Here is a 15,284-nt window from a genome sequence, read left to right on the forward strand (position 1 = left end):
AAACACAGAAATATACGTTCAAAAAGAGACAAAATTGTTAGAAGTCAGGATAGTATTACTCTTGGGAAGTTCACTGTATGGAGACATGAAGGGCTTTTGGAGGCTTATAATCTTTTTTTTTTTTTTGTCTGTGTTAGGTGGGATTGTATTGGGAAAATTTATTGAGCTATGAACTTAAGAATTATGTACTGTTCTGAATGTATGCTATACTTCAATACACATTGTTATGTAAGTAAAAATAGCATGCATACATGCAGTCACACATAAAGAATGCACATAACTTTTGTTTTAGCAGTTTTATCCTTGGCATATAACATATTTACACACACTCTTGCATATGTGGGGGTTAAAAGTAGCATGAACGTATTCATTGCTCTGTTTGTAAGCACAAAAGTTCGTACGAAACCTAATTACTCATAAGTAGGTAGCTGGTAAAATAATTGATATCGTCATATAGTGAATTAGTAGCTCTTAAAAGGAGTATGGCAGCTCAATATAAAGTAATATAGTAAAGTCTCTAAGATACAGTAAGTGAAAAGACCAAAGTGCATGAACAGTACATGTAGTATATGCTACTATTTGTGTATGGGTGTGTTTTATCTCAAAAGGCATATATTCACAAGCATATTTAGCTAGAATATATTTGGAAAGATGAGACTATATCCTAACACTGGCTGTCTCTTTTTTTAATTTTGAGTTGTGATAAAATGCATATACCAAAACTTACTACCTTAAACATTTTTACGGGTACAGCTCAGTAGTGTTAAGTACATTCATATCGTACAACCAGTCTCCAAAACTGTTTTATAGCCATTAAAAAAGTACTTAATACTTCCCCCTTACCCTCGGCAGTCACCATTCTACTTTTTGAGTCTATAAATTGGACTGCTCTAGATAGCTCATGCCAGTGGAATCATATAGTATTTGTCTGTTTGCAACTAGTTTATTTCACTTAGCACAATGTTCTCAAGGTCCATACTATTTTGTGAGTTTTGAACTCTATTCATTGTTCATTTATTACACATTTTCAAAAGAGCATTAAAGTAAAAAGACATGGCATTATTCAGAGCTGGTTAATTACATGGTAAAAAGTTCATGGCTGGTGTGTCTTTTTCATTTGAACCAATATTAAATGCCAGTTTGGGCAGCAAAACAACTTTATGCCAAAGCACCATCTGAAGGTGGGTTTATAATGTGTTTCTCCTTTTGTCATCTGTGGGTACCCCCAAAATGCAGGCTTAAGTCGCCAGCTTCTTGACTCTGCTCAACAGTTTCCCACCTCAGCTTACTGTCCAACTTTGGCCTGCTCTTCCAAATCTACCTCTTTTCCCCAGGAACAAGCTGCTGCTTTCTATGCCAAAGGCATGGCTTCCTCATTGCAGATTTTCCTCACATCTCTGATGTGGAAAAAGGGGGGTTTTTCATTCTGCTAGCTTTTTAGTGCTCCTTTGAGATCATTATTCTGGAGGCCTCTACAATTATATTGTTTCTCATGGATTGAAATTCATTGTTTCCAGTAGGATTTTTGACTAGATGTTGGGAAAGAAGAACAAGTTGAAATCACTCTGAAGTTTAAGGGAGGACTGGGTATCATTAACTGGCACAGAGAGAGAAAGACAGGCTGTAGGTGGAAGATATGTGACTTGCTTTTGAAAATAGTGGTGTGAGATTCAGGCCTGCAAAAACAGCTGGACTTACGAGCTAGAAATGGGGACTTTAAAAATAGGTGTGTGTGTATTGAAAATACAGAAAAATAAAATGTTACCCATAAAATAGGTCATGATTCTTAATACTTTAAGTGAATTAGCTTCTGTTTTTATCCTCTATGTATGTGTATGAAAGTATATAGCCAGCGTGGTGGCTCATGCCTGTAATCCTAGCACTTTGAGAGGCTGAGTCCGGAGGATCAGTTAAGGCCAGGAGTTTGAGACTGGCCTGGCCAATGGTGACACCCCATTTCTACTAAAAATACAAAAATTAGAGCCGGGCATGGTGACATGTTCCTGTAGTTCCAGCTACTCGGGAGGCTGAAGCATGAGAATTGCTTCAACCCTAGAGGCAGAATTTGCAGTGAGCCAAGACTGAGCCATTGAACTGCCTGGATGACAGAAGATTCTTCTAAAAAAATATACAAACACACACACACACACATATACACACACACACACTTTAAAATGTAGAAATTATATTTTGTATTCACTTTGTTTCCCGCTCTGTGAATGAAGTCCCAGGCCAGTTGCATAGTACTTCTGTTAAGAGAGAGCCCAAAAAGAGGTCATGAATGAATTTGTGGGACTTGTTGAAATTTTACAGGGTGAGATCCTACACAGATGTAGAAGAAAATGTGGCAAGAATGGGATTTTGGAAACTTGCCAAAACTTTTCTAAAACTTTCAGGATTCAGGAATCAAAAATCATAATCAAAGAGGTGGGATTATTAAGAGTTTAGTGTCGAGAGTGAGATCCAAGATGGATGATCACTAGCAGCTCTGGCTCGTAACTCCCAGTGAAAGCGCAGAGAACGAGAGGACGCCACACATTCAGATGAACATTTGTTGCTCACAGACCAAGAGATTCCGAGCGGAGGAGCCCCATGGGTCACCAGGGCGACTCTTGTGGCCAGCGTGGCGGTTTTGCTGGCGCCTTAGTGCGGCAGTTCTTGGTGCAGAGTCTGGAGATTCCCGGGCAGAAAAGCACCATCAATCTTAACACCGCTGTTTTGGCCCACGCAGTGGATTGCTCAGATTTTGGCGCTGGGAATCAACAAGTTGGACGCCCGCTCAGAGACCTAGTTAGAAAGTTGGTAATTACAAAGATAACAGAAGGATAAATATATAATGAAGGGAAGAAACCAGCCTAAAAGGGCAGAGAATACTCAAAATCAGAATGCCTCTCCCTCTGCAGGGGATCACAATTCCTCATCAGTAATGGAACAAGGCTTAATGGAGAACGAGTGTGTTCCATTATCAGAAGCAGGTTTCAAAAGGTGGGTGATAAGAAACTTCTGTGAATTAAAAGAACTTGTTCTAATCCAATGCAAAGAAACTAAGAACCTTGAACAAACATTTGACGAAATGTTAAAAAGAATGGACAATTTAGAGAGGAATATAAGTGAATTGATGGAGCTGAAAAACACAACACGAGAACTTCGTGAAGTATGCACAAGTTTAAACAGTCAAATTGATCAAGCAGAAGAAAGGATATCAGAAGTTGAGGACCAGCTCAGTGAAATGAAACGAGAAGACAAGATTGCAGAAAAAAGGATGAAAAGGAATGAGCAAAGTCTCCAGGAAATATGGGACTATGTGAAAAGACCTAATATACGTTTGATAGGTGTACCTGGATGTGATGAAGAGAATGAATCCAAGTTGGAAAATACTCTTCAGGATATCATTCAGGAAAACTTTCCCAACCTAGCAAGGCAGGGTAATATTCAACTCCAGGTAATACAGAGAACACCACAAAGATATTCTTCAAGAAGACCAACCCCAAGGCACATAATCGCCAGATTTATTAGGGTTGAAATGAAGGAGAAAATACTAAGGGCAGCCAGAGAGAAAGGTCAGGTTACCCATAAAGGGAAACCTATCAGACTTAGAGCAGATCTCTCAGCAGAAACCCTACAAGCCAGAAGAGAGTGGGGACCAGTATTTAACATCCTTAAAGAAAAGAACTTTCAACCCAGAATTTCATATCCAGCCAAACTAAGCTTTATAAGTGAAGGAAAAATTAAATCTTTTGTGAACAAGTAGTTAGAGACTTCACCACCACCAGGCCTGCTTTACAAGAGCTTCTGAAAGAAGCACTATACATATAAAGGAACAACCAATATCAGCCTTTCCAAAAATATATCAAAAAGCAAAGAGCATCAACACAATGAAAAATTTACACCAACTAATGGGCAAAACAGCCAGCTAGCATCAAATGCCAGTATTAAACTTATATATATTCTAATCGGATAAAAAGCCAAAACCCATCGGTATGCTGCATCCAGACCCATCTCACGTGCAAGGATACACAAAGACTCAAAACAGAGAAGGAGGATTTACCAACCAAACAGAGTAAAAATAAACAAATAAACAAAAAGCAGGAGATGCAATTCTCGCCTTTGATAAAGTAGACTTTAAAGCAACAAAGATCAAAAGAGGCAAAGAAGGACATTACATAATGGCAAAAGGATCAATGTAACAAGAAGAGCTAACGATTCTATAGATCAATGAGACAGAAAATTAACAAAGACATCCAGGACTTGAACTCAGACCCGGAACAAGTAAGCTTAATAAACATTTATAGAACTCTCCACTTCAAATACATAAAACATACATTACTACCTCACACCTATTCCAAAAGAGACTACATAATTGGAAGTAAATCACTCCTCAGTAATCGCATAGCATTTCATAGGTTTAAATGAAATATTGGTTGGCTGCTTGTTTGTTATTTTCTTCCCTTATTCCTTTCTGTCTACATCATTAAGTATAATTATTGGTACAAAAGAGGTTTTCAATACCCATTACTAAACTGCATTCTAGCCTGGACAAGAAAGCAATACTCCCATTCTCTCTCTCTTTCTCTTCCTTTTTCTTCCTCTTGTTCCTTTTTTTTTCTTCAAAAAAAAAAAAAATTTTATATTGAGTCTTTTCACGCTACCTAATATAAGTTAGTATTGGCCTTTACTGAAAAGTTACTTCACATAGCATGAAAATATTTCAAATTTAAAAAAAAAAAGAAAAAGAAGCTAATCTGTAAAGACTACATACTGTGTGATTCTGACCATATGATGTACTGCAAAAAAGAAAAACTTAGGCCGGCTGTGATGACTCATGCCTGTAATTCCAGCACTCTGGGAGGCTCGGCCTGGCAGGTTGCTTGAGCGCAGGAGTTCAAGACAAGCCTGGGCAATATGGTGAGACCCCATCTCTATTTTTAAAAATACAAAACTAACCAGGTGTGGTGGCAGCTCCTCCTGTGGTCCCAGCTACTCAGGAGGCTGTGGTGGGAGGATCTCTTGAGCTCAGGAGGTAGAGGCTGCCATGAGCTGAGATCACACCACCGCACTCCAGCCTGGGCAGTAGAGTGAGGCCCTGTCTCAAAAGATAAAAAGAAAAGTTTGGTGTATAGATGTTATTATATCTTTTTCCAAATGAATAGAAAGTACATAAAAGAAAAAAGAGTTTAGTGTCAAACTAAGAAAAGCAGAGCACATTCCAAGATAAAAGGAGGAAAAATATTGTTTGGTGTTATAAAGAGGTAGAGCTTGATGAAGACTAAGACTTTAGATGCTAAATTGAGGGCATAATGGCATGCGTATTCTTGAAATCCCAGCACTTTGAGAGGCCTAGGTGGGAGGATGCCTGGAGCCCAGCAGTTTGAGGCTGCAGAGAGTTATGAGCCACTGCACTCCAGCTTGGTAAAGAGTGAGACCCTGTCTCAAAACAGCAACAAGAAGATATGAAATTGAGAAACTATTACTTGAATATATAGTTGAATATATATTCTGTCCAGCAGTGATGGAATAACAAAGACTGGATTTACCTTGCTATTTTAAGCAAGTAGAAAACTGGACAATATATGAAATAGCAATTTATAAGCATTGGGTGACAGGTAGTGCAAGACTGTGGTCACTGAAAGGTGGGAAACAAACCCGCTGAGTTCTCTGGTTGCTCCAGTTTATTATCTGGAGGTAGTTTTCAGGGTGCAGAGCAGAGATAGGGAACCCAAATAAAGCCTGGTGTCTTACTGAATTGAGAGGACAAGATGGGGATCAGTGGAGAGGGAAGATTATCATAATTTGTGAGGAAGAGTACCAGAGAGGTGGGAGTTGTACACAGAACTCCAGAGGCAGGTGGAGGAGTCTCCTGAAGTCAGGTTGAGTCCTAACCTACACATGCATGAGAGGAGACCACCTGAGGCCAGAGAAAGAACCCCACTGAAAAGGAGGAGGCCAAATGATTCCTGGAACTCACACAGAGCTGAGAATAGTCTGTGTTGCCATTAGCCAGAGTATATACAAGGGCATCAAAAGGGCATGGCCTTTTGTAATGAGGCTAAGTTAGCCCTAAGTTAAAGGCTACTCTGGACCTACTCTAACAATGAAAAAGCAAGTCTTGGAGGATCCAGCCGATTTAAAGAATCTTACCTGTGTGTGAGAGCAAAGTCCAGTGCTATTTAAAGGAATATAGAAAATCCAAAACACAAAATTCACAGTGTTAGGCATTCAATAAAATGACCAGGCATGCAGAAAAACAGGAAAATGTGGCATAATCAGGAGAAAAATCAACAGAACCAGATTTAGAAATGACAGAGATGATGGAATTAACAAAGACATGAAAACAGCAATTATAAATATGCTCTCAGTTCAAAAAAGTAGAGGAGATGGTTAACATATTGGGAAGAGAACTGGAAGTTATATATTTAAAAGACCCCAACGGAACATCTAGAGTTGGAAATAAATTTTAAATTACAGTGATGACATTAACAGTAGTTAAAGCAGTGCACATCAGTGGACTGCAAACAGAGCAATAGAATCTGTCCAAAATGAGAACAGAAAGAAAAATGGAAAAATTGATAAAGCATCAATGACTATAACAAGGACAATTGTTAGAGATAGAAGCAGTCTGACATATATGTAATCAAAGCCCCAGAAAAGAGGGAAAGGGGAGAACAGAAAAAAGATTGTAAAAAATGATTGCCAGAAAATTTACAAATTTGATAAAAACTATAAGCTGATATATTTAAGAATCCCTAGGAGAATAACTATAAAGGTAACCACACCAAGGCACATCATCATCACATTGTTGACAACCAATAATAAAAAGAAAATCTTGAAAGCAGGCAGAGAAAAAAATACACATCACATAACAGAGTAACAGAGATGAGAATGACAGCAAACTTCTCATCAGAAATTTAGCACATCAACATACAATGGAGAGAACTCTTGAATTTTATTTATTTATTTTTCTTTTTCCTGAGACGGAGTCTCACTTTTGCCCAGAGTGGAGTGCAGTGGCATGATCTCAGCTCACTGCAATCTTTGCCTCCTAGGTTCAAGTGATTCTCCTGCCTCAGCCTGCTGAGTAGGTGAGATTACAGGTGCATGCCACCACACCTGGCTAATATTTTTGTATTTTTAGTAGAGACGGAGTTTCACTATGTTGTCCAGGCTGTTCTCAAACTCCTGACCTCATGATATGCCTGCCTTGGCCTCCCAAATTGCTGGGATTACAGGTGTAAGCCACTGCACCTGGCCTGGAGAGACATCTTTAAAGTACTTTTTTAAAAAGCCTACTGGGGCTGGGTGCAGTGGCCAACACCTGCAATCCCAGTAGTTTGGGAGGCTGAGGCAGGAGGATTGCTTGAGTCCAGGAGTTCAAGACCAGCCTGAGTGACATGGCAAAACCCCATCTCTACAAAAAATACAAAAACTAGCCATGGTGGCACATGCCTATGGTCCCAGGTCCATTGGAGACTGAGGTGGGAGGATTGCTTTAGCCCAGGAAGCAGAGGATGCAGTGAGCTATAATTGAGCCACACTGCACTTTAGCCTGGGTGACAGAGCAAGACCCTGTCTCAAAAAAAAAAAAAAAAAAAAGTTCTACTGGAACTTGTTGCCAGCAGACCTCCACAAAAAATGTTGAAGTTGTTCAGGCAGGAGGCAAATTATTTAAAATGGAAATTTAGATCTCCACAAAGGATTGAGAAGTGCTAGAAATGGTAACTGGAAGTAAAAATAAGACATTTTTTTTTTCTTTTTTAATCTCCTTAAAAGACTTGTATTGAAGGTGACTGCTAACAGGTACAAGATTTCCCTTTTTGCATGAGGGAAATGTTCTGCAGTTAGTGGTGATGGTTACACAACATTGTGAATTAAAGAAATAGTAGCTTTAAAAACATAAGTTGTTTAAAGCAAAAATAATAATGCATTATAAGTTTTATAACACATGGGAGTAAAAGATATGACAATAGCACAAAGAATGGAAGGGGATGTGAAGGGTATAAGAAACCTAAGTAAGGACTGACTGGTTGATTGACTGGTTTATGAGACAATATCACTTTGTTTCCCAGGCTGGAATGTGGTGGCACAATCCCTGCTCACTCCAACCTCTGCTTCCTGGTTTCAACAATTCTGCCTCAGCCTCCCCAAGTAGCTATGATTTCAGGTATGTGCCACCACACCCAGCTAATTTTTGTACTTTTACTAGAGACGAAGTTTCACCATGAGGCTGGTCTCAAATTCCTGACCTCAGGTGATCCACCTGACCTCAAGTGATCAGCCTTCCTCAGCCTCCCAAAGTGCTGGGATTGCAGGCGTGAGTTACCATGCCTGGCAGAAACAGTAAGGTTCTTAAGCTGTACATGAAGTGGAATTGTCAAATTTACATCTAGAAAATTAAAGCAATTTATGTTCCCACTTCAAATGTATGGGAGTGCCAATTTAACCATGTCCTTGTCCACGTGTGGCATTCATTTAAAAACATTGCCACCTAGATTTCTTAAAAACTTGATTACCCAAGATAACCAATACTTGCCATACTTGAAGGATATTACTTTGTTTCTGAGATCTTTGAAAATCTATCAGAATCTCTTTGCCTTAAATTTGGCTAAAACATAAAATGTGTATATTCATTTTTTTCCCTTTCCTTCTCTTCTTGCCCTCTTTCTTCATAAGCATAGTTTTCTTCAGTCATTTCTTTGGTTACTACCTCAGCTTCATTTGTTCTAGAATGTGAATGTTTTGAAGACACATTCCATGTCTCTCTTATTCTGTATTGTATCATGGCTGTAGTATACTAGATACTCAATGCTAAATACATTTGTCAAAAAATGCTGTTTTCTTACCATACACAGTATTGGTAAGGTTGATCTGTATTTTTTTTTTTTTTTTTTTTTTTTGGAGACGGAGTCTTGCTCTGTCACCCAGGCTGGAGTGCAGTGGCACAATCGACTCACAGCAACCTCTGCCTCCCAGGTTCAAGTGATCATCTTGTTAATCTATTTTGTCCTTTTCATTTGAATTGTGGGATAATTCATTAGCTGATTTTTTTTTATGTTACTAATTTTTGTTCGGTAATATTTCATCTGCTACTTATTGCTTCTTTTGCTGTTTTAAATGTGGAAAACCATGCTTTTCATCTCTGAAAATATTTTCATCTCTGAAATCTTTCCTCAGATTATTCTGATTCCATTTTTAAAGATGCAAAATTTACTCAAACCTTGCATTTTATTTTCTTCAACTTATACCAGATACTGTGAGACTGTCAAGTTTTTAAATCTCTTATTCAGCTCTAGGGCATTTAAAATTGAATATTCGTGTGTTTAAAACCCATTAGGAGGCCGGGTGCGGTGGCTCACGCCTGTAATCCCAGCATTTTGGGAGGCCGAGGCGGGTGGATCACAGGTCAAGAGATCGAGACCATTCTGGTCAACACGGTGAAACCCCATCTCTACTAAAAATACAAAAAATTAGCTGGGCATGGTGGCGGGTGCCTGTAATCCCAGCTACTCAGGAGGCTGAGGCAGGAGAATTGCCTGAACCCAGGAGGTGGAGATTGCGGTGAGCCGAGATCGCGCCATTGCACTCCAGCCTGGGTAACAAGAGTGAAACTCCGTCTCAAAAAAAAAAAAAAAAAAAAAACCATTAGGACTGGGAAATAAAAGAAAATGGAGTGCCCATTTCTTCGTTCAATCCAGCCACCTCACCACACAATTTAAGTGTGGTATTGGGGCTGGACACAGTGGCTCACACCTGTCATACCAGCACTTTGGGAGGCTGAGATAGGTGGATTCTGTGAGCCCAGAAGTTTGAGACCAGACTGGGCAACATGGTGAAACTGACCTATACAAAAAATTAGCCACACATGGTGGCTTGTGCCTGTGGCCCCAATACTCAGGAGGCTGAGGTGAGAGGATTGCTTGAGCTCAGGACAATGAGGTTGCAGTCAGCTGTAATCGTACTCCAGCCTGGGTGACAGAGCAAGACCCTGTCTCAAAAAAAAAAAGTATGAAATTTTTATTAGCATAAAGTTAGGTATAAGAGTTTTATTTGCAAAAATTACCATTTGGGAGTAATCTCTAGACATTTTTGACTTCCTAGACTATTTTGTAAGACCCCCAAAGGTGGAAAACTGGTTCAGGAAAATAAGCAGACCTTGAATACACGCTGCCATTTTTGAGAGGAACAGAAATTCAGAACTCGAAAGAATTGGAGTTTTTTTATATATATATATATATAATATGGAACGCTTCACAAATTTGCGTGTCATCCTTGCACAGGGGCCATGCTAATCTCTGTATCATTCCAATTTTAGTATATGTGCTTCCAAAGTGAGCACAGAATTGGAGTTGTTTCTTTCCTTGATTACACTTTGGAGTTTGGCCCTCGGGACAAAGAAATGAATGTCCAGTCTAATGCTAGACATACATGGTAACAAGTACAGTCAGTGCAACAGAAATTGGTGGTGTCAAAGTAAAGGAGAAAAGATCCATAATTCATGGTTGATGTTTTCCACTGAGGGGCCAGCATGGGTTTTATACAGAATGGAGGACATTTGAGATTTCATTTTGGGGTCATAGGAGACTGTAACCTGGGATGGGTAAAAAAAAATTACAAAGCAATGCTTACGCTCAGGTTGGAAACCTTGAATTTGTACTGGTGCTAATTATGGGTTTTTTCCTAGTAGGATTTACCGCCCATATACAGGGTGGAAAATGAAACTAGTGTATGTACTCAAAATAGGTGATGGGACTGAGCAAAGTAGTGCTTTATAATCAGCCCCAGTTTTTGGTATAAGGCTGCTAGAAACTCATTACTTTTCACATTATAATGTGAAATTAATCATTAAAACCTTAAGTAAAAATAGAGGTTTTTGGCCAGGCGCGGTGGCTCATTTCTGTAATCCCAGCATTTTGGGAGGCCAAGGCGGGTGGATCACTTGAGATTAGGAGTTCAAGACTAGCCTGCTTACCAACAGTGTGACACCCCATCTCTACTAAAAATAGAAAAATTACCCCAGTGTCTTGGCTTATGCTTGTAATCCCAGCTACTTTGGAGGCCAAGGCAGGAGGATCACTTGAACCCAGGAGATGGAGGTTGCATTGAGCCAAGATCACACCACTGCACTCCAGCCTGGGAGACAGAGCAAGACTCAGTCCTGAAAAAAAAAAAATTACTCTCCTTGTCCAAGCTCAAATTGTCCCCTTTTTAGCCTGCAGTGCCACTTCTGCTTGGCTCTTGGGCCTTCTAACAATCCTGTTTATACTTAGTTTCCTTGTTGTCCAGTGTAACACAATGTTCTTGGCTTATCATGCATATATGCTGCCTAGTCACTTTTCCAAGAAGAATGTGAACGTTTAAAAAGAAAACAAAGTTTCAGTTCCCCAGTCACACCCCAAACCAGCTTAATCAGAATCCCTGGTGAGGATAGAGCCCAGATACAGACAGGGTCCTCAGAGTGGAGTGCAGTGGTAGGATCTCAGCTCACTGCAACCTCTGCCTCCTGGGTTCCAGTGATTCTCCTGCCTCAGCCTCCTGAGTAGCTGGGAATACAGTTGTGAGCCACCACTCTAATTTTTGCATTTTTAGTAGAAACAGGAATTTGCCATGTTGGCCAGGCTGGTCTCCAAATCCTGACCTCAAGTGATCCACCTTCCTTGGTCTCCCAAAGTGCTGGGATTACAGGCATGAACCACAACACCCCGCCAAGATACGGTATTTTTTAAAAAGCATGCCCAGCCTTGGATGGAAAACCACTTGAGGAGAGTATGCTGCCTTATCAGGCTCTGTAAAGACCTTATCTCTGCACAAGGCTGGGACTTTGAGTGGAGTCTTTGGCTAAAGCTCTCATTGCTACATGGTGACCTTGCTTCCTCTGCCGCTTAAAACTTGTGTTTCAGAATTTTGACCTGAATCCATGTGTTGAAAGCCAGGCTTGGTCTGTCATCCCAGGATTCTGTGTCAGTCCCTTTCCTTGCCTGTATGTTGAGTTGGGGCTCATCTTTGTACCTCTGGGAAATAAGTTATTTGATAACTTGCTTAGAGTCTCTGAGTACCTTCCCTTGCCCTTAGAAGGAATACCAAAATATGTGGCCTTCAGTGTAGACTGCTCAGGCCCCCTCTTGGTTCCTGGAGTTTGCCATGCTTCCACCACCGGGCCTTTGCACACACTGCTCTCTGCTGGGAATGCCTTCCCTTTCATTATTTAGTTCTCCTCTACTCATCTTTCAGGTGCTAGCTTGACAGTCTTCCTCAGGGTAGCCTTCTCTGACCTTCATATACCAGATCAGCCCCCATGTGCTAACTTTGTCTCATTGGTAATATTTCTCTACCTTCAGGACGCATATCAAGGCCCAGAAGTCATAGTTTTGTGTTTGTTCATGTGATCATTTGATGCATGTCTCTCTGGAGCCTGACTCTTCCGGGCTCATGTCCTGTCTCCACCACTTCTAGCCATGGGACCTTGAACAAATTAGTTCTCTGGTCCCCAGTTTCTTTTATCTGCAAAACAGAGATAATACTTTGACCTACCTTGTGAGGTGGGGATGAAGATTAAATAGGGTAATTTGTGTAAAGCACTTAGAGCTAGCTATTAATAGTAGAGAATGTTGGCAGGTATTACTGATGATTACTGCAGTGGACCACAAGCTCCATACAGGCAGGGGTCATTTTGGTTTGTTTAGATTTGTATGCATGGTGCTTAGCACATGGATGGTGCTCAGCACATGGATGGTGCTCAGGAAATATTTGTTGGATGAATGAATGAAGTGGAGATAGTAGTAATACCATGTTCATAGAATTCCATGAGGATATAAAATAATGCAAGTATATAACTTCTTGGTAGCATGTCTAGCTCATAGTAGGTGGTCAGTAAATATTCAATGATTCAATGAGGAAAATGGGGACAACAATAATACCAGCTTATGAGGATGTTGTGGGGATCTAAGCTAACCCTGTAGTACCTTGTAGAGTGCCTAGCACATAGTAGGTGCTCAGAAAAATATTTGTTGAATGAATGAGTGAAGTTTGGATGATGATAACACTAGCTCCTAGGGTTGCTGTGGGGATAGAAGATAAGGCAGGTCGATAGCTTGTTATATTGTGGTTGCGCGTGATAGACATAGTGTTGAGTGAAACAGGAGAAGCTGCTATGACTTTCTTTCTCCAGGCGCTTAAGAGAGAATCCTTTTGGGGTGCAGAATGGTATGGAGCAGATGCTGGTCCTCTTGAAGGAAGAATGGGCAGCTGACTACTCCTTGCCAAGCTCTGGCCTGGATGAAAAGTTGAATTGTTCCTTTCCCTCTTCCTCCCTAACCTGTTCTTTCTTTCCACTAGAATCCCTGCCGAGAGTCCAGCACCTTCTTCCTGTCCAGGATCACCTTCTGGTGGATCACAGGGTAAGGCGGGACACTTTCAAGACCTCAGGGAGGTGGTGGGGAATGAATGAATGAAAGAATGAATGAATGAACATGCTGAGCTCCCCCCTCGACTTCTCTCTCATTGCTCTTCTGCAGAGTTGTCTTGACTCTGCCTGTGCTGGCCATGTGATCTCAGAGACACCAACTCTGTTCTGCAAGTTTATCACCTTGAATGCGAGGAGCCATGTTTATCACATGAGCCAGGAGCAGCTTAAATCTCTGCAGAAGGCTTGGCCTGGGACAGCCATACACTGGACTGCTCTTGCTTTAGCTTCAGATTTCGGTATTATTTCTTTATTTCTTACCTAGACATCATATTCAATCTGACAGATTTAGGTTTTTAAAATATTAGGTATAGTTATTACTGACATTGTTCCCCTTCCACTCTCTGCTCCAACACAAGTGCAGATCTGTAGTAAGGAAACACCCAGAGGCAACCACTGTCATCATTTTAGTATGCCTCCTTCTGGTCTTCTTTTCTTTTTGAGACGGAGTCTTGCTCTGTCTCCCAGGCTAGAGTGCAGTAGCACAATCTCAGCTCACTACAACCACTGCCTCCTCAGTTTAAGCGCTTCTCCTGCCTTAGTCTCCCACGTAACTGGGATTACAGGTGTGCACCATGCCTGGCTAATTTTTGTATTTTTAGTAAAAACAGGGTTTTGCCATGTTGGCCAGGCTTGTCTGGAACTCCTGACCTCAGCTGATCCACCCGCATCAGCCTCCCAAAGTGCTGAGATTACAGGTGTGAGTCACCGTGCCCAGCAACCTTGTGGTTTTCTTTTTGTACATCTTTTTCTGCCCATTGTCAACACCTTATTGGGGATTATTTGAAGAATCTTTCTTTCACCCTAATATGCATTATCTTTTTTTTTTTTTTTTGAGACAGGCTTTTTCTCTGTCTCTGAGGCTGGAGTGCAGTGGCACAATTGTAGCTCACTGTAGTCTCGATCTTCTGGGCTCAGGTGATGCTACTGCCTCAGCCTCCTGAGTAGCTGGGACTATAGGCATGCTCCACCATGCCCAGAACATTTTTTTTTTTTTTTTTTTTTTTTTTTTGCATAGACGGGGTTTCACCATGTTGCCCAGGCTGGTCTCCAACTCCTGAGCTCAAGTGATTCTTCTGCCTCAGTCTCCCAGAGTGCTGGGATTATAGGAATCAGCCACCATGCCCAGTCTCATTCTCGTCTTTATGAACGTTTTGTAAACATCTTTTTAAAAGATTCGATGTTTTAAATAATTTTTTCAAATTACTATTAAAGAGCGTCACTGGGACAGTTGATGTAATTTGTATATGACTGCAGAACACCAGATGCATGCTAGTAACATTCATTCTTGTTTTGGAAAATTGTGCTCTAGTTACATAAGAGCATGTCCTGGATTGTAAGGGGATACACTCCCAGTTTTTTACTGAAATCATACTAAGAATTCACTCAATTCACCACTATTAACATGTTGCCAAGTTTACAGTATCATTCTGTCTCTATCCATTCACACACACACACACATGCAAACACATCAGCTTTTTCCAAACCATTCAAACAGTTAAAGGCCTAGCACAGTGGCTCACACCTGTAATCCCAGCTCCTTGGGAGGCTGAAGTGGATAGAGCACCTGAGGTCCAGGAGTTTGAAACTAGCCTGGCCAACATGGTGAAACCCCATCTCTACTAAAAGTACAAAAATTAGCCAGGCATGGTGGTGCATGCTTGTAATCCCAGCTACTCAGGAGGCTGAGACAAGAGAATCGCTTAAACCCAGGAGGCAGAGGCTACAGATCACGCCACTGCAGTCCAGCCTGGTCAACAGAGCAAGACTCTGTCTCAAAAAAAAAAAAGTTAAGATGTAGGCTCTACATAGCTTTACCCCCAAAAAACTG

The 15,284-nt window shown here is 40.8% G+C and overlaps 1 protein-coding gene, 1 long non-coding RNA gene and 1 other non-coding gene across 4 annotated transcripts in view; 1 reads left to right on the plus strand and 2 right to left on the minus strand.

Annotated features, from left to right (window-relative positions):
* LOC135271795 (uncharacterized) overlaps nt 1-15,284 on the plus strand; it is a 91,119-nt gene that overhangs the window by 24,325 nt on the left and 51,510 nt on the right. For both annotated transcript variants that reach the window (XR_010339919.1, XM_064369789.1), the window contains exon 2: nt 13,327-13,388. Coding sequence is in view for 1 of the 2 variants with exons in the window: in XM_064369789.1 (XP_064225859.1) it covers nt 13,327-13,388 (62 nt within the window). In the remaining variant the exon portion in view is untranslated. The remainder of the gene's footprint in view (nt 1-13,326; nt 13,389-15,284) is intronic.
* The window catches only part of LOC110568115 (uncharacterized), a 38,616-nt gene that overhangs the window by 13,259 nt on the left and 10,073 nt on the right, over nt 1-15,284 (minus strand). The window lies entirely within an intron of this gene.
* LOC135271803 (U6 spliceosomal RNA) lies at nt 10,227-10,330 on the minus strand. Its single transcript, XR_010339935.1, has one exon. It is a non-coding gene; the product is annotated as a U6 spliceosomal RNA (small nuclear RNA).

This window comes from Aotus nancymaae, unplaced genomic scaffold, assembly GCF_030222135.1.
Source record: "Aotus nancymaae isolate 86718 unplaced genomic scaffold, 86718_ANA_hifiasm-v0.15.2.pri h1tg000090l, whole genome shotgun sequence".
NCBI lineage: Eukaryota > Metazoa > Chordata > Mammalia > Primates > Aotidae > Aotus > Aotus nancymaae.